This window comes from Myxocyprinus asiaticus, chromosome 41, assembly GCF_019703515.2.
Source record: "Myxocyprinus asiaticus isolate MX2 ecotype Aquarium Trade chromosome 41, UBuf_Myxa_2, whole genome shotgun sequence".
Lineage (NCBI taxonomy): Eukaryota > Metazoa > Chordata > Actinopteri > Cypriniformes > Catostomidae > Myxocyprinus > Myxocyprinus asiaticus.
The window spans coordinates 27,218,591-27,239,450 of NC_059384.1; the positions used below are offsets into that span (position 1 = coordinate 27,218,591).

At 36.8% G+C, this 20,860-nt stretch overlaps 1 protein-coding gene across 3 annotated transcripts in view; it reads right to left on the bottom strand.

The window, feature by feature from the left end:
* The window catches only part of LOC127431962 (partitioning defective 3 homolog), a 687,732-nt gene that overhangs the window by 170,777 nt on the left and 496,095 nt on the right, over nucleotides 1-20,860 (bottom strand). For all 3 annotated transcript variants that reach the window (XM_051682650.1, XM_051682649.1, XM_051682648.1), the window contains one exon: nucleotides 8,309-8,428. In XM_051682650.1, coding sequence (XP_051538610.1) covers nucleotides 8,309-8,428 — 120 coding nt within the window. The remainder of the gene's footprint in view (nucleotides 1-8,308; nucleotides 8,429-20,860) is intronic.

Consider the following 20,860-nt stretch of genomic DNA (forward strand, 5'->3'; position numbering starts at 1 on the left):
CCTGTGGCTTCTATTCTCAAGATCTTCAAGGAGATGTTCCAAATCAACTTTGGTCGTGGGCGGATTAGCGGTTAATTCCCTCTCCAAAGATTCCAGAAAATCGATTCGTCTCTCAACATCAGTCACTCTTGTAACTATCTCAGAGAATTTTATTTCCATTGCCGTAATCGATCGACGTATTACAGCGAGATCCTCCAAGTCAGCAAGAACCTTCGTCAACATCACCGACATGTTGGACAACTGACGCTGGATCTCCTCTCCTGCCGCTCCATCCAAATCAAGTCCCCGGTCTGTAGGTCTGTCGGGGCTTTCATCCTGAACACGTAAGTGTCTTTTAATGTCTCCAGAGCCCGAGGATTTTGACTTCTTTGGCATGTTTTGCCTCAAAGAGCAAATGTGTAACTGGGTGTATCAAATTTCACCAGATTATAACATAAAAATAATTACAAATTTAGCATAGTGTGCACAGCTCGTCGCTCACACGTCTGCTTCTTGCATGGCGTCACGTGACCTCCTGCCACTCATTATGTTGACAGCAAATGAGCTTGTGTTTCACCACAAATGTTTGCCAGACATTTGCAGCTCTTCACCAGTAGTGGCTAACCTGCAGCAAACCTTTGGTAACAATGGACAATTTGCCGGAAGTTTGCCGCAAAGCTCATTTGCCTGTAAAAATAATCAGAGGTAAATTTGCAGCAAGTTTGTGGCAAATTTGCCATGAACTCTCGATTTTTGTAAGGAGAACCTTATTAGAGAACTGAAAGAACATCACTTATACATCCACACCATCAGTCCAGACCAAACATAAAAAATAATGCCTACATAGGGGACTTTGAAGGGAGAACAATCATGGCAGCCATGTTGTAAAATCATCCCAAACAGAAGTGCATAAAATTATTGCTTCAAAGGGCCCTTTGAAACAAAAGTGTTCATAGGGTCCACAAGAATGGACAGAAAAGCCCAATTTAGACAAATGGAAGAAGCTGAACGTTTCCTCCTGAACAAACTAAAGCATCTAGGCGAACAAAGACTACGTTATGCAACTATGCAAATTATAATGAATTAATTAAGGAAAATAAATTAAAGAACTTCACATCAAAACGACTAGTCGAGTTCTCCTAGGTCAAGGATTTCAGGGATGTGCGTGAACAGGAGAAATTTGTGACACAACAATGCACACAAGAACCAATGAGTGCAACTTCTTTTCCTCTTAAAGCATTGTTTTTTCATTTTCCAGGCACTGCAGTGCATCCTTTTGATGGCCGGAGGCATTTATACTTAATGTGTCAGGGGTGCTCATTACATTTATTGAGATCGACCATTCAAACGCAAGACAACCACTGGTCGATCTCGATAACAGGTCAAAGGGGAAAGAGAGCAGGGAGAGAAACCACACAAATAACAAGAATCTTAAATTTGATTGACTGTTTATTTCCTCGGTTCTGTTGAGAGTCTGACAGCCTTAAAAGGGACTTTGTTGACAGTCAGTTTACAGTATATGTGTGCGTGCTTTATGAGTACGTGTGCTTTGAGTGCACTTGCGCTAATGCGGATTCATGCGAAAATGGTCAAATACACTTGTAAACACAGTCCGTTGCTTCTGAAGTCAATGTAAATGGTGGGACAAAAAGTGTACAACAAGAAAACAAGAAAAGCATGATCTGCTCTTGGCTGGATTATTTTTTGTGGCTTTAAAAATATACATATATAATAATCACACACTGAAGACCAGTAATATAAGTAGTTTTAAGTCACATTTCACTATAATCCATTCTGAATTTACTTAAAGCACTGTTTTCTTAATTTATATTTCTTTATTATGTTGTTTTTAATTTGTTTCTGTTGCTTGTAATTTGTTTATTTGTTTTCATTTTTTCAACTACTGAACTATTGTAACAACACAACTTACAGTGTAGCTTGTATTTATATTTTTAATGGTCGATTTTACTATAATAATATTATGAAAAAGTTGATCTCATTCCATATATGGGTGTGCTTGGTTTATGTTATGTCATGTGTGCTAACTGTGCTGCGCTTATTTAAACAAAGAAGTTTTTAGCACTGCGCCAGATCTGAATGGGTGAGGAGGTGAATTAACACTTAAATTCTGGTCTGCTCCTCAAACTATCATATGGCTTCAGAAGAATTTAAATATAGCACCTGAGTGATATGGATGACTTTTATGGTGCTTTTATGTGCTTTCGGAGCTTGACAGTCACATTCACAATCCCCTCATTCCTCATTCTTGTGTTTCATGAATGAAAAACAAAAGTGCTCATTTTCAATGAGGATAACTTTTTAACTTTCATTGTTGTTGGTTTTTTAAAAACAACTTTTTTTGTCACATGAAGTTGAAAAAAAAAAAAGCAGTTAATCTTTTAAAAGCATTTTTTATTAATAATAATAATAATAAAAAAAAATAAAAAAAAACTTGAAACATGTTTATTTTATTTTAATATTTTTTACATAATTTTTGGTCATATTATCAGGTGGAGGGCCATGAAAGTTTTCTTGTTTCAAAGGGGGGTGAGACCAAAAAAAAGTTGAGAACCACTGAGTGGCGGCATCCCAGTAAGCACTGGGGAGAGCAATAAAAAGGGACCACGCCAGAAATGAGGGCGAGAGAGCTACCCGTCTGAAAGAGACTATGTGTGTTTAGCTAAAGAGTGTTATGCTGAAAAGCCCCTTTGAGTTTGTTTATTAAAAGTTATTCCTTTGAGTTGAAGCACAAGTTTCCTGTGTCCTCCTTTCCCTCCCTTCCTTGAACGTTTACACACTACCTTAGCAGAACAAAAACATCAGTGCATTTCGACATCATTTTTAGGTGACCTAGACAAAGCCCGTTTGGCCAGTAAGTATAAATTAGATGTTTAGTTTCCAAGATTGTTTGCACTGCATCAGAATCTCAGATCAACTATTGTGTAACGTAGCAACAGCTCATTTGCCTTGGAATTACAATGTTAAAGTGTGATGAACCTTCAAAGCTCACACTAAGGCATGGTCACTCTGAGTGGAACATGCGTATCAGCAACCCAAACAATCTGGAGGAAGCATTTTTTTGAGAAAGAAAAATAAGTTAGGTTAAACAGATAAAACAGCAACAGAAGTGTGCAAGTCACTGATTAGCCACAAATGGAGCCAAAAAAGATATGCAAATAGCCATGTTAATCTACTTCTGTTGAATAAGGTAAGACGTTGGATGAGAGGTATACGACAGATGGCCTGGCTGAGTGGTTAAAAGGGGGTCTTGTGCTGTATACATGGGCTATCCTTTCATAGCGGTTTTAGTTTGTTTGCTAGTAATTGCTGGTAGACCAACATACAGTATGTGCTTGATGAACATTTAATTTCAAAACCATAAGCATTTCAATTCCCACTCTGCTGCAATAACAGTTTCCATTCTTCTGGGAAGGCTTTGCACTATACTGTTTGTAGTAACATGGCTGCAGGGATTTGCTCCTATCAAACACAAAAGCATTTGTGAGGTCAGGCACTGATGTTGGGCGATGGGAACTGGCTCACAGTTGTCATTCCAAATTCACCCTATAGATGTTCAATTGGGTTCAGGTCTGGGCTTTGTGTAGGACAGTCAAGTTCTTCCACCCCAGACACAGTAAACCATGTCTTTGTGGACCTTGCTTTCTGCACGCATTGTCATGCTGGAATAGAAAAGGGCTCTCCCCAAACTGTTGCCCCAAAGAAGCACACAATTCCCTAGAATACCATTGTATTGAGCAGTATTATGATTTGTCTTCACTGGAATTCATAGAGTAACCAAACTTCTTAATTAGATGGGGGTGTTCACATTCTTTTGGCAATATAGTGTAGCTTTTCAACTATTTGAGGTGCTTTTCCACCATCATGTCCAACTGTTTTCTTTGCGGAACAGTTCCGTTTCATACCAATCCAGGCTTGTTGCCATGGTTAGGGGTAGGTTTCAGGGTTAGGTTTAGGGTTGGAGTTATGGTTGCTGCAAGCCTCCAAATAAATACAAAATATACAGTGCATGAATCTTTTTGAAATTTTTGAGTCTCACTAGACTTTTTGCAGGACAAGGGTTACCATCTAGACATGACCTGCCTAGCTGGATAAGCTCAAGAAGCCTGGTTGGAACACTAGCATCCCAAACTGGGGACCAGCATCCAAAACAGAACATATTCTGGTGACCAGCTATGTTATATTTTCCAGCAAGAGTGGTTCCTGTGTGCATAAATAAATAAAGCCTGATCGGCCTAGTGTAAATACACAGAGGAGGATGAAAGCAACTGATGAAACTTTCGCTGTGATCTTCTAGCTGGCTTGGTGACTACAAACCCTCAATGTCTCTCATGGTTACGATGCCCACACAGTCCTTCCTAGGCACATGTTTTAAATGGATGCCTGCCATGGTGGTCCGCTCAGTCAAGTTACAGTACATATGGCAGACAGGACTGCAACCAACCAGCAGGCATAAACAAGGCCCCATAATGGTCACTGTGTTACGGCAGAAATGCAGGTTTGGTTTGTGGAAAACTAACGAAGGTTGGGAGGTGTGTGTGTGTGTGTGTGTCATATTGGTTTGTAACAACATTACATTTTCCTCTATTCCTTTCCTATCACCATGCCCATTTGCCTCAAACCAACAATAGAAAAGGATACTGGGAGGCTTAAGTCATCCACATATATAGTACGCCAGCATATGTGCTCAAAAGAGCACTTTCAAATTGTAGATGAATTTCATAAACATCCTTGAGGGTCAGGTGTGCTAAAAGCAGGCTGTGCCCTCCCTTCCAGAAATAGATAGGCTAATGGTGGCGTGTTATGAAAATTAATCCAGCCAACCTTTGCGCTGGCTGCTTCTTCTGAATCACTAAAAGCCTCTGTCAAAACGTCAACTCGAATTAACGATCGGTTGTGTCAGAGGAGCATTGGGCTTGGCTGTGGTCCATCTCATGTCCTTTTCTTACCCTCCCTATTCCCAGAGCCCTGCGGCTTGTTTTAGCACTGCTGGCTACATCACCTCCAATAGCCATCAGCACCACCTATCACCTGATCCATAATTTCATAAGTGTGTAGAAATGGCCTTGTCCCAGTGTCTTGTACAATCAATCAAAGCCTAGGGAAGGGGATGGGCGATACAACTTATATTATTTTCGATCTGATACCAAGTAAGCTACTATCAAGGCCAATATCGCTTATATCAACACAATTATGATACCGCTATTAAATAGATTTTTTATATTTTATATATACTGTATATAAAGTACTGTATATACATATATTATACAATGCGTTATTATACACAATTAACATTAAATATACACAGTATATATATATATATATATATATATATATATATATATATATATATATACACTGTGTTGAGGAGGAGGGCGTGGCCAGGCCGTGGGGGTGCACGGCCGGCAACGAGTCACCTAATCAGTGGGACAGAGAGATAAAGGGGAGCCGGAGAAGCCAGTGAGAGAGAGAGAGAGAGAGACACGGAATTATGTCTGTGTGTGTCTTTTATGTTATGTTGAAGTTCATTTGTATCATTAAAACTTTATGTTGACTGCTCAGCCGGGTCCCAGATTCCTCCTTTCCTTACCGAACAGAGGTCTTTTACATACTCTACTGGTCAAAAGTTTTGAAACACTTACTCATTCTTTATTATATTTTTTTTTCTTCACATTTTAGAATAATAGTAAAGTCATCAAAACTATGGAATAACATAAATGGAACTATGGGAATTATGTTGTGACTAAAAATCAAAACTGTGTTATATTTTAGCATCTTCAAAGTAGTCACCCTTTGCCTAGATTTTGCAGACATGTACTCTTGACATTTTCTCAACCAACCTCTTGAGGTATCACCCTCTTTTTGATGCTTTTTAAACAGTATTGAAGGAGTTCCGATCTATGTTGGGCACTTATTGGCTGTTTTTCTTTATTATTTGGTCAAAGTCATCAATTTCAAAAACTTTTTTATTTATTTATTTTTATTATTTTTTTATTACATTTTAGTTTTATAATGAAATAAATTAATATGGTGGCACAATTATATTTTTGTCTACAAAACTAATTTCAAACATTTAAGCATACGCCTTCAGATCGAAAGATTTTTAAGATCATGAGAAACATTTCATAAGGGCAAGTATATTAAGGGCTTTAAAGTGAGTATCTCTAAGACTTTTGCTAAGGATTACTTAAATCATTAACTTCATGCAACCCCGCATACACATGTGTGGACGTTTTTTTGGCTTCACTATACGCAATGCATAATTTAATCAGGAGACTCTGTGCTGTCATTAACAGTTAAACTTTCGATGCATGGAGTCATGTGACAAAACAACATGGTGCCAACCACAGCAGAGTTTGTCTTTGTTTACATTGAAACCTGTTTGAGTCAAAAGACTGAGTCTCTAGTTTCACCCGATATGCCATTTGAAACATTTGATCGATTTATCACGAAACGCGACACTGTACTTCAGCACATTTTTTTTTTTTCTTTTTGAAAGGTTATTGTGACTTTGTACTTGTTTATGTTTGCATGTTAATTTATATGCATTTATAGCTTATATTAACAGAAATACATATTGGTGGATACACTTAGCACCTGATGTTTTAGCCTTAGCCTCTGATCTTTTCAAATCCTAGAGATGCTCATGTATTGATACTTCAAAATTGATTCACCCATCTCTAAAAAATCCCCTGCAAGCAATGATGTTACCACATATTTAGGATTGGGGGACCAAAAGTAATAATTTATAAGGGTTAGTTCACCTAAAAAAATAAAATAAATAAATAAGTAATAATTGGGGTGGACATGTTCCCCTCAATGTCTCTGGTGGTTACGGCCCTGCTTGCAAGTGCAAACAGTATGCACAAGTATGCACACATATGATTGTCTAACCTGTAGCGCTGTATAATAACACCCCTAAAAATAAGGCTGTAATTGATTTTCCTCAGTCTCCCTTGTGTGATTCTTTGAATATCACATCACCATGTGGCGGCTGGATAGATTATTATTATACCAGACCAATTTCCCTGAAGGATTCCCTGCTATCAACTCAAGGAAAATGGCAGAGGTGAGAAAAGGAAAAAAGAAAGAGAGATAAAACAGAGCTCAAATAAGAGAGCAGTGCATAGTAACTAAACAATTCCAAAAAGGACAACTAGGGAAATATGAAAACCTCACAAAAACAAATCCAGACAAATAGAAACAAGGGTTAGTGAATGCTGTGCAGCCAGCCAGCACTTATCTCTCGGCATCCCTGCTGGTTTTTCTGCCTCTAAGGGGCCCAGGTGGTAGACACACAAAAGCGGGGCCCCAGGAAAGCATGCTGTCTTTGGGCTGTGTTGGGCTGGCAGCCAAAGTCTGATTCCCAGTGCCCATAGTGGAGAGTGTCAGAGAAAAGACAAGTGCTTAGAAATGGGTTTCAGATGTTTCTTTGAGTGGACACAGGCTTATTGTCATCACAGGGTGTTTGCAGTGCATAAACTATAGACAGAAATATGCCTATTGTTGCATTTCAATTACATGGCATCGTCAACACAGGCTTGATAAAAAAGTTCATTTCTTTTTTTCACTGTATAATATGAAGGCAGGCCGAAATGCACATTTTAATTGTATTTATAGATAAATATATTTTTGGGGAGTGTGAAAAGCAGTTTTTTTTGTTAGAAATGGAGCAGCAAATGTAAATGTATGAATATCTGATTATATATTATGCATCTGCATGTGTTCACACAATATATATATATATATATTTGTTTTTCTGCTCTTTGTGGACTTAGATTCCTGAAGTATTACTGTTATATTGGTTAACATATTATTGTTGTTTTATAAGGCAGCTTATTATTGTGGGATTTAGTGGGATTAGTATGAGAATAAAAAGTAGGCCTACTGCTTAGCTTTTAATCTTCTTTGAGAGAGGGCAAACAACCTGGCAACAACATACCTAATTTCAGAAACTGAAATGACTGAAAATGTGTCTAATGCTGCAACAAAAAATAACAACATCTCTTTCATTCAACCTGCACTGTAAGGACCTCCATTTAGTCAGCACCCCAAAGAACCTCCATTATCAGGTCCGTTCCTTCCGTTCAGGAGTACAAAAGAAAAAAAAAATCCATACATTATCAATTTAATGCACTGTTATAAAAGCTCTTGACCATTTACAACAATGACATCTAAGAGCTTTCCCAGAACTTTTACCACGCTGGACCCCATTTACTTAATTAGACAGTTTGCTAATTTTGCAGGCAGCAGTGGTTAGGCTTAATTGAGAGGCTTTTTACGGGGATTGGGAACAGAACGCAACACTTACCTCTCCTGTTCCAGCTTCATTCTCTGTGTCTCCTCTTCTGTGGCCTGAGTGTCTTCCATCTTGTTCTTGCTAGAGCCCTTCCTCTCCATCTTGTCTCCTTCTTTGCGGTGTTTGCCAAACCTGTGTGGACAGAAACACTTTTCTTGCATATGGTATGCTTTGGTATCCCATTGCTAAAATGGCAAGCCTCTTATAAAAAAACCTGTAAATATATATATATATATATATATATATATATATATATATATATATATATATACACACATATATACATATTAGGGCTGTTGATTTAACGTGTTAATTCAGTGCGATTAATTATATAACAAATAACGCGTAAAAAGAATTAACGCAATTAAACATGCCCCCTGACATGTATGCCAACTACATAATAACAGTACAGATTTTCCTACCCTACGAACCGTAAGTGGTCAGTAAGACGGATGTAGAGGTGATGTCAGGAAGCAAATTACAGACTTTTTCAAGCTTGGAGTACATCTGTTTTCACGAGCCGCATGAATAGGTGGCAGTGCGCCTCAACAAACCTCACAAGTAGTGCAGCCACAGAATGAGAACCGCTCATGGTGGAAGCACAACAGGTGGGGGAAACACAACAAAATGATTTTCAAAGTTTCCACTACTTTTAACATGACACAGCATCCTAAAAATGTGCCGTTTATGATGCTGAATTCCAGTGAGATGCTCCAAATGGGTCCGTCTGAGGCATGCACATGTACATAGAGCGACAATTAGAAACAGCGCAGACGGAACGCAAAAACACGTACTGTGAGAACTAGACACATTGACAAACTCAATGCAAAACAGATTGCTGTCAACTGTAGGCTTGTCAAATTATATGAGAATAAAATGAACAATATATTCTTATGTAAAGTTCTTATGACACTTTTTATATTTTCTAATTAATGCTTTATTCATCTGCCACAATAATGCAATTTATTTTAAACTTTACTTAAATCCGTATTGTATATTTATTATAGGCCCTACATATTATATTTATAAATATTTGAATTATTATGTATTATTTATATGAATGATCTTTATTTGGGGGCCTTTCTCAGCAAATAATGATAGACAGATAGACAGACAGATAGATAGATAGATAGATAGATAGATAGATAGATAGATAGATAGATAGATAAGGTCAATAAACATGGATATTGAGCTACAGCATACAGCTGGGCAGAACCAATTTCAACTTCTTTCACAAGTGAACAGACAACTTCACATTGTAATTATGGTATGAATCATCAAACGTCATCTATAGGGAGACTAACAAAGTTAATTATTACCCTGACTGACAGTGACAAACTCCAAATCTTTGACATTTTATAGCGTTGTCCACATTCTGACCCCTTTGAACCCTTCCTTGGAGTTGCAGAACTCTCAGACCCATTAAGAACCATTTCCAAATGACCCACAAGGACAAAGAAGGATTCATTTCCCATATAGTTCATTCTTTTATACTCATAATGCACTTTGATGTACAGTGCACATATCTTGTGCACTTGCACCGCTATTTTGCCCATAACCCAACGCAGAACATTTTTTACATTTTTTTGCTGAAATAGTTTTGCATTCCCTTGCAATAGTTTTGCATGCACTCACAATTCATTTACAATGTTTTTACTACAGTAACCATATTTTAACCATGATCTTCGTAGTGAACTATAGTGATTGTACAGGAAAACTGTGTTTTTTTGTGGTTATTATGGTTTTACTACAGAAATACCATTGTTACTTTACTAAAGTAATATTGTTAAGTGTAGTAACCATAGTGTCTGGTGGAAATCATGGTTTTAATACAGTATACTGTATCCAAATAGTAACCATGGTTTTACTATAGATTAACCATGGTAATTCTTGTGGTTACTATGGTTTTACTACAAATATGTATTTGTAGTTAAACCATAATAACTACAAAATTATTATTTGCATTAAGATAGTTTTAATTTTCCTGTATTTTTATTATAGTTTTACTATGAATATCAAGGTTAAAATATGGTTACTATAGTAAAACCATGGTAAATTTATTGCGAGGGAACACATACTATTGCGAGGGAATGCAAAACCAGCCGCTTTTCTCAAAATTTAGAATGATAACAGCAATTATATAAGTACTAATCACAGAACTTAAGTAGCAGTAGTGGACAGTTGTAAACTCCAAAACTTTGAAATTTTGCAGTGTTATCACCTGAACAGTTTAACTCTTCACTGATGTTGTAGAACTTTCAAACCCATTTAGAACCATTTTAAAAATGAATAAAATGACCCACAAGACCAAAGTAGGTTTAACAGCCCATATGTACCCTGGTTGGCAGTGGCAACTCCAAAACACTGGTTTTGTTTTGAAATCAACAGGAAGTGAGTGGGTAACTCTTAGTTAGGGCTTGAAAAAATAAAGTGTTGCATGTTTTATCGGTCCCCAAAGACATCAACTGGACAACTTCCTCAACCATTGTCCCTTCCTGATTGAAATCTTAAATCATTACACTGACCAGCCTTTGGACAGGATGTGGTATAGACCAGGTTTTCAGTCAATGGAACAGTCCTCAATGTCGGTCTTAAGAGCTGTGTCATTATCAACAGTTCCCCTTAGGCTAGTAGCGGCTCCATGACTCGAAGACCACATCTTGAGATAGTATGGTTCTGAAAGTGTTCCTAGTGATGCAATTTCCTGCAGGCAGGGCCACACTGGTGGGAACGGTGGCTCGGGTAGTACGGATTGTGGTCTTCCAGTATACGTGTTAAAGCTTGTCCAGTATCACAACAGTAATCTGGAAGTTATAGTTTTGTGTGTGTGTGTGTTTTTCACAAATAAATAAATACTGGGGGCGATAATCAAATATGTGTACAGATAAAGCAATAACAAACAGTGTAAGAATCTGTGGGGCGACAATATGAATGAATGTCTTCAATACAAGTACACATTTCATTCAATAAAAGTAATCTTTTTAATTTACGAAGCTGCTTACTCGCGACGGCTCATTTCAAAAGTGCTCCAAATGCACATTGATTATGAAAATCTAATTCGATCACCCAACAAAAACCCAATCTAACAGTCAGAGACTGAAAGTGTGATGGTACATGCCCTTAACAAAAACTCTATTCAATATCTACAGCATCTTAACCACTACAACCCCATGTTTATTTTCTTAACTCTCTTGCCAAGGTTCACCATAGACCCCAAGAGCACAAACTTTCCTCCCAAACTCAATAGAATTACCTCAGACAGAGCTGATTTAGGGCCACTAGAATGAATATATTCATGAAATGGGAAACCCTTTTCCCCAAATAAGTTTATTGTTGTACTTTACAACACTGGCTGCTCCATTGCTATATTACTTCAGGATCCAACATGAGATTGTGGGGGAGATCCTCTCTGGTTACATAAGTGTTGAAAGACCAAACTTGCTACTTTTGTCCCTTGGATACTGTACATTTACTAAATAAATTAATCAACAAATGGCTCAGTTCTAGGCATAAAACTCTGCCACATGAATGCTAATAACAGCGGAGGCTCAATCTATCACAGCTGTTGCTGACAACTAACCGTACGTCTCAAGGACTTTTTCATTAACTCCTTAAATAATCCTCCTTTTCACCATCACTCTCTCTCTCTCTCTCTCTCTCTCTCTCTCTCTCTCTCTCTCCTCAGCTCATCCTTCTCTTAAAGTGACACATGAAGAGATATACTCTACCGAGAGGGAGGTGAGGATTTTGGAGGCTTGTGTAGAAATTAATCAATGAGACAATTTCAAACTTCTTGGCTCAAAAGCGCACAAACAAGTAAGGTCAATATAACTAATTTTTCTACAACAAAGCAATGTGGTTATCTTACAGACAAATATGAATTCTTCAACCCTTACAGTAAAACTCCTACAGGAGTCAACGCCAATTTGATGAAATGGACCAAGGCTGAATTGCTGAACTGTCCCTGGAGAGCTACTATGGTATTTTATTAATCTCTACAATGCCTGCGGCTTTAAGCAAAATTGTCATTAACAAATGGAGACTTGAAACTACAGAGAGTTTCTAATGAACAACTAGAGGGACGTTTATATGATGTGTTGACACTGTTCCCTTGACCTGTGGGAAGGGCAGAATCATTTGGTTTACTTTTCTAATCTCTATTAGATTTGATCGCGCTCGAGAAGAATGTAAATATAGTTGGTTATGAAATGCAAACATTAAAATGTATTGCCTTTAGTCATGCACAAGAGCAAAAGTGTATAGATGTCATAAGATAGCATTATGTGAGGAACGGGGGGAAAGTAAAGGCCACAATATACTTCATACGAAATTGAAGAACGAACGGGTGTGATGTCATTTAGAACTAAATCTGGCCAAAAAGAAGGTGTTTTTGAGTTTATTTCGGTGGTTCGTAACAGCTCGCCTGGGCAAACCTTTATGAAAATGTCTTATCGGCTGCTAAACACCTTACTGCCATTGGTCCACATCATCGGTAGGTGTGACCTGAAGCTCCACCTACCTTGAGGACAGCAGGTAATTCTGGTTATGTTGTTCAGTCAGTCAAGATCAGTCAACATGAACACACCAGTGAGCTGGTGCAAATTTACCTACACCTGTATGATAGTTCGCGTAGACATTTTCCAAGAACATGTTAAAGTATTATTAATCTACAAAAGGATTAAATCTACACTCTTTTATTTAATATGCTGCTTCACTCATGTGCCTTCTGCAGTGAAAGCCATTCACACATCTGCACATAGAAAGGTTTGCCTATCATCGTTCTTTTGTCTGTATCTTTCCCATCAACACTCTTTTATACACAAATCTTTGCAGTTGTATCAGTGTCATCATAAATTACAATAATAGAGTGTAATCGGTGCATATTATAGCCGCACATAGGGTGTTATCACATTAGCATCATGAATTCGGAATGTAAATAAGACAAATTGCACATTTTCTACTGCATATATATTACTTTCAATTATCATTGAGTGGTTAAAAGAGCTTCTTTTACTGATCTAGTATGAATTCTACTCATAAAATGAGCTATAAAGTCATTGATAACTCATTTTAATGTCACATTAATTAAGCTTTTACTGAGCATCCTCATATTTAAATGTACTTCTAAACACTACCAACAGCAGTGTGGCGGGTATCTGAATGTTCGCAAACAGTATACAGTTGCTCGACTGTTTCGAACTTCTTTTTACTCCTGAGCGAATAATGAAGAAGAACTTCTCCAGAAGTATATCAGGGCCTTAAGTGTTCCAAAACTGATAATGCCCTTTTAATCATGATTTGTGTGAAAGGGAATGAATGTCTTTGCTGTCGTAGCACCTCTAGTGCACATTTAGGAAACTGCCGTGATACGTACAATGAGCCACATGAAAATCAGTTGACAAAAAATGTAGGGAAACATTTTACACTATTCTAAGACCAGGTAGCAAAACACATATGGTGCATGTGATTGGTTAAGGCCTTTACACAAATCTTCTGGGATTGGTGCAGCCAAGTTGAATGATTTTAGCACTTCCTTACAGCTTTTAACAGTATTTTCTTGTCTGCAGTGCAAAGGAAAAGAACAAGCTGAATGACTCCAACATAATTAAGTGGTAAATGAATCAGAGACAGCACAATAGACAGCCATATACATAGAGACAATGTGCTTTGTCCTTTTGTTCTTCAGTTGAATGCACTTCAATCAGTGGTATTGGTTTTGGCTGGAGTTTGTGTTGGCTCAGTGGCTGGCAGAGCTCACAGTGAAACAGGACTTCAGCAGGTCAGACTGAATGTCACCAGTAAAAACAGAGACCTAATAAGGCTGAATTTGGACTCTGCAGTGAGTGAACAGTCTATTTGTCCAGAAGTTTCAAAGCTGTTTGCAAAGTACCTCGCGAGTCAGTTGTCAAACGTTTTCCAAAACTTGCTCGTCCACACTAAAGCGTTTGAAAATGCTTAAATCCCCTTACTGTGCATGCGAAAAACTTAAAAAAGCATGGCTCTGCGTCATTTCCATGTACGGTATGCGACACAATTGCTGCCGGACAGCAATTTCGAGTAAACTTCCCATCGCCTTTAAAGGAATGCAATGTGAAGGTTGTACAAAGTAACATTTATCTTTAGCAATGCTATCAACGTGGATAGCAGGCACAACAAAATCGCTACAACATGGGCTGCCATCTCGATTCTTTGCATTGAATTGATTTTCAAATGAAAACATTTTAGTTTTGGGCATGGCCTCACACCATCCCATATATTGCACCTGACTGTATACTAGTGCAAAATAAATGTATTTGTTTCAAAGATACATTGTCAATTGTAGCTAAGTTGACAAAATTACACTAATCAAATGCATCATCAATCAAACAAATCAATATTATTATTGCTCCTATTAAGAGTTAGGGATTTGAACAAACATGTTACCAGAAAATTAATGTAGCATTGTATTTTCCAGTAGGGATGGGCAGATCAATCCTGAAGTATCGATACTTCCGATACTGATGTTGTATCAAAAAGATCGATCCTCACACAAAAATACTGATACTAAATTTATATACACTACCGGTCAATAGTTTTGAAACACTTGACTGAAATGTTTTTCATGGTCTTAAAAATCTTTTGATCTGAAGGCGTTTGCTTAAATGTTTGAAATTAGTTTTGTAGACAAAAATATAATTGTGCCACCATATTAATTGATTTCATTACAAAACTACAATTTTATTTTTAAAAAAAAGTATGTTTTTGAAATTGATGACTTGGACCAAATAATAAAGAAAAGCAGCCAATAAGTGCCCAACATAGATGAGAACTCCTTCGATACTGTTTAAAAAGCATCCCAGGGTGATACCTCAAGAAGTTGGTTGAGAAAATGTCAAGAGTACATGTCTGCAAATTCTAGGCAAAGGGTGACTACTGTGAAGATGCTAAAATATAACACAGTTTTGATTTATTTTTAGTCACAACATAATTCCCATAGTTCCATTTATGTTATTCCATAGTTTTGATGACTTTACTATTATTCTAAAATGTGAAAAAAAAGAAGAAGAAAATGAGTAAGTGTTTCAAAACTTTTGACCGGTAGTGTATATAAAATATACAATATTTTATTTTACAGATATTCTCTCTAAATGTGCATGGAGCTGCGAGAGCACAACTGATGGCACTGGCAAGACGGACAGTCCGACTATGCTGATCCACCAATCAGAATGTTCATTTCAGACCTGATTGGATATTTGCTAATCAATCATATTTTCAGTAAGGGGCGGGACATTGCCAGCATCTGATGCACAAGCATCCCTGGAGTAACCATAATTTGCACTGTAAATGTATTTCCCTGCTAAACATATATATTTATACTGTTCAAAAGTTTAGGGTCACTTATTCTTTTTTTCTTTATTTTTTTTTCACATTCTAGAATAATAGTAAAGTCATCACAACTATGGAATAATATAAATGCAAATATGGGAATTATGTTGTGACTACACAAAATCCAAAATAAATCAAAACTGTGTTATATTTTAGCATCTTCAAAGTAGTTTCCCTTTGCCTAGAATTTGCAGACATGTACTCTTGACATTTACTCAAACAACTTCTTGAGGTATCACCCTGGGATGCTTTTTAAACAGTATTGAAGGAGTTCCCATCTATGTTGGGCACTTATTGGCTGCTTTTCTTTATTATTTGGTCCAAGTCATCAATTCCAAAAACTTTTTTTTATTTATTACATTTTAGTTTTATAATGAAATAAATTAATATGGTGGCACAATTATATTTTTGTCTACAAAACTAATTTCAAACATTTAAGCATACGCCTTCAGATCGAAAGATTTTTAAGATCATGAGAAACATTTCAGTCAAGTGACCCCAAACATTTGAACGGTAGTGTATATACATTTAAATTTAACTTGTGCAATTAAACTTTGTGAAAATACTGCATGTTCTTGCACCCCTGCTAGTTTTTGATGCTCTTCTTTCTGTTTGTTTATTTATTTATTTATTTATTTATTATTTTGCCTTTTACTGCTGTCGGTGGTGCCTTTTTCTCATGATATCAAATAATTTCAATTCATTTTTCTAAGTAGGAAAACAATTTCATTATACACAGAAAATCACATAATAGTACACAAATAAAACAAATAACCATAAATTTTTATGTAGGCTATATATGGTAATACAAGATTAGAAAATTACTACACTCATACTAGCTACAATGCTTAACAGTTTATTGCGTATTATGAATTATGAATTCATTTATTAGGTAGAGTAATAATAAAGTATTAACAATTTTCAAAGTAGCCTATTAAAAGGAACATTAATGACACCATATCAAGTTACCATACCATTGTTCTTAGCAGTGTACTGTACACCATGCCAGCAAGAAAGTTACCCTAATATACATTTTGTAAGTTTATGCGGGACTATAATTACAACAGTCAATCATAAATTCACAGTATGCCCACCTCTTCATGAATGAATGAACATTACATTTATATAGCACTTTTCTGATACTACACTCAAAGCGCTTCACATAGTGAACAGGGGACTCTCCTCAACCACCACCAGTGTGCAGCATACACCTGGATGATGCGACAGCAGCCATAGTGCACCAGTACGCTCACCACACACCAATTATTGGTGGAGAGTAGAGTTATAGAGCCAATTATTGGATGGGGATTATTAGGAGGCCATGATTGAGAAGGGCTAATGGAGAGAATTTAGCCAGGACACCAAGGTTACACCCCTACTCTTTACGAGAAGTGCTCTAGGATTTTTAATGACCACAGAGAGTCAGGACCTCAATTTAATGTCTCATGCGAAGGACAGTGCCTTTTTACAGTATAGTGTCCCCGTCACTATACTGGGGCATTAGGACCCACACAGAGCACAGGGTGAGCACCCCCTGCTGGCCTCCATAATACCTCTTCCAGCAACAATCTTAGTTTTCCCCAGGAGGTCTCCCATCCAGGTACTGAGCAGACTCAACGCTGCTTAGCTTCAGTGGGCATCCGGTCTTGAGCTACAAGGTGATATGGCTGCTGGCTTTTCAGACACTACTACACCACTGCTTCTGAGTAAATTCACGCTAAAATAACATATCTAAAGGTGACATTTCTTATTTCTTATAACTGTGTGTAATTGTTGTTAATAAGTAATAATAATAATAATAATAATAATAATAATAATAAATAGTTAGCCATGGATTTACTGAAGTAATTTTGTAGTAACAAAGTTTTTTTATTTATTTATTTATTTATTTTTATGGGGGGGGCTGAAACCATGGTTTTACTACAGTAATATTGTAGTAGTAACCATGGTTAATTGTGTGGTAACTATGGTTTAACTAAATCCCATGGTTAGACTATAGTTACTGTAGTGAAACCATGGTTTATTTTTGTAAGGGTAAACAAAACAGAAGTCAGAAGAATAATTTTCTGTTTAGGCTCACAAATGTAAAAAAAAAAAAAAAAGAAAAAGAAAAGAAAAAGGAAAAGACAAATTATGACAAAAAGTCATATTTTAAATTACCCATTTTGTCCCAAGAAATCACAAAAATATTCATTCAGTAGATGTATTGGTATTGGTATCGACAATATTGGATTTGAAATTATTGCTATCGGATCGAAAAGAAAATAAGTGGTATTGCCCATCCCTATTTTCTAGGTACTCAAGGGTGCCATTATATTACCACTGTACTTGCCAAAAAATGTTTTTGTTGTTGTTGGTGTTATAAAATATCAAAACAAACAGTCCTACTGTATATCCATTGTAACCTATTTGTTAAGTAACACAATAGTGTGTGTTTTGCTGTGAGGTGAGCATGTCTCCTTAGGTAGCCCTTTGTATGCCATTCACACAGACTTCCACTGACTTCATCATAAAGTGTGGTCTCCGGTTTCCAGAGCACAAAAGTACAGTTTAATGGGCCATCACTAAGCATCTCTCCCCTCTGCTTCTGTGACAGCCATGAGTAATGAGTACCTAAACACCTGCCGGCTTCAAAACACATGTGTGTGCATGAGAGAGAGAGAGAAGGGTGTACAGCTTCACTGCTTAAAGAGGCAGGGAAAACTCATTCACACAAACAACCATACACCAGCCAGCTATAAAAACATACGGCACTACACAGACTAACACACGTTTGTTTTTCTTATATTATGCAGGGGACCTCTCATAAACTTCTACTGTTGTAAAATTAAACAAATTATAATTACTGCCCTTGCCTGACAACTTTTTGGGATTTTTATGTGAAATAAGACATTTGCTATGTTCTGAATAGCATACTGCAATGCAAGGCCAAAACACAGTAACTACACATTTCATCAAAATTGAGTTGTGACCAAAATAGGGTCACTGACACCATCATCTGTCATATGTCAGACAGGTTTGGCTCAGGTATGATAGTATTCAGAGAAAACAGTTAGAATGTTTTCAAATCCACAGCAGGCTGGTCAAAAAAAAAAATAAATAAATAAAAAAACATAGTTTCAGCATTAGCATAGTTACTGTGTTTTGGCTTTATATAGCAACAATCGACTACTACTTGTACTACTTTTGCAGTATGCGGTACGTATATTATACTGAGCCCCTTCATGGTCATGGTGGTTATTTTATTTCTGAAACAGTTTTGTGTTGCCTCTGGATAGTTAAGTGTTCCCTCACATACAAATTTAACTACATTTTAACCATGATATTCCTAGTAAAACCTTAGTAATAACAGGAAAACCAAAACTATGGTAATACAAATCATAATAATTCTGCCAAAAAATAAATAAATAAATAAATAAATAAATAAATAAAAAAAAAAAAAGTGGTTTGCACATACCATAGTTACTACTGCAGTTTACATTTTTGGCATGTCTTTTTTTTTTTTTTTTTGTGGAAGTTGCAACACAAATTAACCATGGTATGTGTGTTTATGTATATATATATATATATATATATATATATATATATATATATATATATATATATATATACACACACACACACACTGTATATACTGTATATATGATTATGATTTTTATTACCATAGTTTTGGCTTTACTGCAAATATCAAAACTGTTATAAAACTAGTAAAACTGTTATTAATGTTATTGTTTTACTAGAAATGTCATGGTGTAACAAAAGTTACTGTAGTAAAACCATGGTAAATTTTCCTTCACATTTTTAAACAAAAAATGGATGAAAAGCTAATTAACCAGATTTATTCACAATATGAAAACTAGACACCCTTTAGCTTAATTAAAAACACATGGTAAACAGGTCATGTAACAACAATGTTGTATACTACAGTGAAAAAAACATTAGTTGAGCCCCCGTTAAGGTCATAACATTAAGCAAAAACCGATCACGCAGATTTTTGCCCATTACCCCGATTTCAAATTGTATGTAAACAAGTTTACCTGTGTTCTTACCAGCTTGTCCAATGTGTGCAAGAGCTGTGGAAGTGCTGTGCACATGACTGTTTACCTTTTGATGTCAAAAGCAGAGAATAAAGAGATGATTTCAAGTCTCATTGAAACACTGTTTTCTTACATTGTAATATTTAAAAAAAATTTATACACTAATTTTTTGTTTGGCCAAGTGTACACTACATGACTCCAGCTCGTCTCCTTTGATATTTTGAGTTGCTGATTGGTCTGCAATGAGAAGCCTCGAATCTCACGACGAATGGTCTTGTTGTGTGCGTACTCCTGCGACATGCAGAGACGAGTCCCAGACGCTACGACCAGGGCCATTTCTAGGCATAGGAGAACTAGGCAGTCACCTAGGGCAACATGTTTGTTTGTGGTGTCAACGTGTAAGCCGCCCTCCCCAGGACCGACGTGATCACCAGTGATGAGAGCACTCTTGTAGACGGGAGCGTCAATAAAGAATTTGCTGCGCAAGTAGGCAATACAGGAGAGCGCCACGCAAGTCACCAATCCTCCCCAATGAAACTTCATCCACATCTCCCTACCTGCTGTCTTTATTATTTTCAGCTGTTTGCCTTTATTTTCATCTGCAAATATGCACAAAAATGGGCGAGAACCATTCTTTCATGTTTGTTGACATGTTGTCAGTAATAAACTGCACGAGTTTGTGCATTTTGGGCGATCTGTTTGCACTTGCACTATATGAACACAGATATGGGCAGCATGGACATTAGAAGCTCAGTTTCAGGTACTGCACTAAATAACTCAGAATCCTGTTCTAAAAGCCATGTTTGCACTATAAATGCAAGTATAATTAAGAACAACTGTGCGCCCTTTTTTTTTTACTCTTCTTTTACTTTTTTTTCACTTTATTATCATTTTTTAAAACACAGACGTAACAACTGATGTATGTTGTCATGAAATCAGAGACTCTCCCCTCAAAATCTGAACACAAGTGGTAAAAAGAGATGACCAGGTGTAACAGTGATGCGTCTCGCTTGTACATTTGTGATCGGATCACCCAAAACGCATCTTAATACCAGTGTACACATGGACTCAGTCGGGGACGAATGGTTGTGTAGTTGATACACTACAATCCTGTAGTGTTCTCACCAGCATGATGGAAAACAAGACTGTGAGTTGCAGGGTG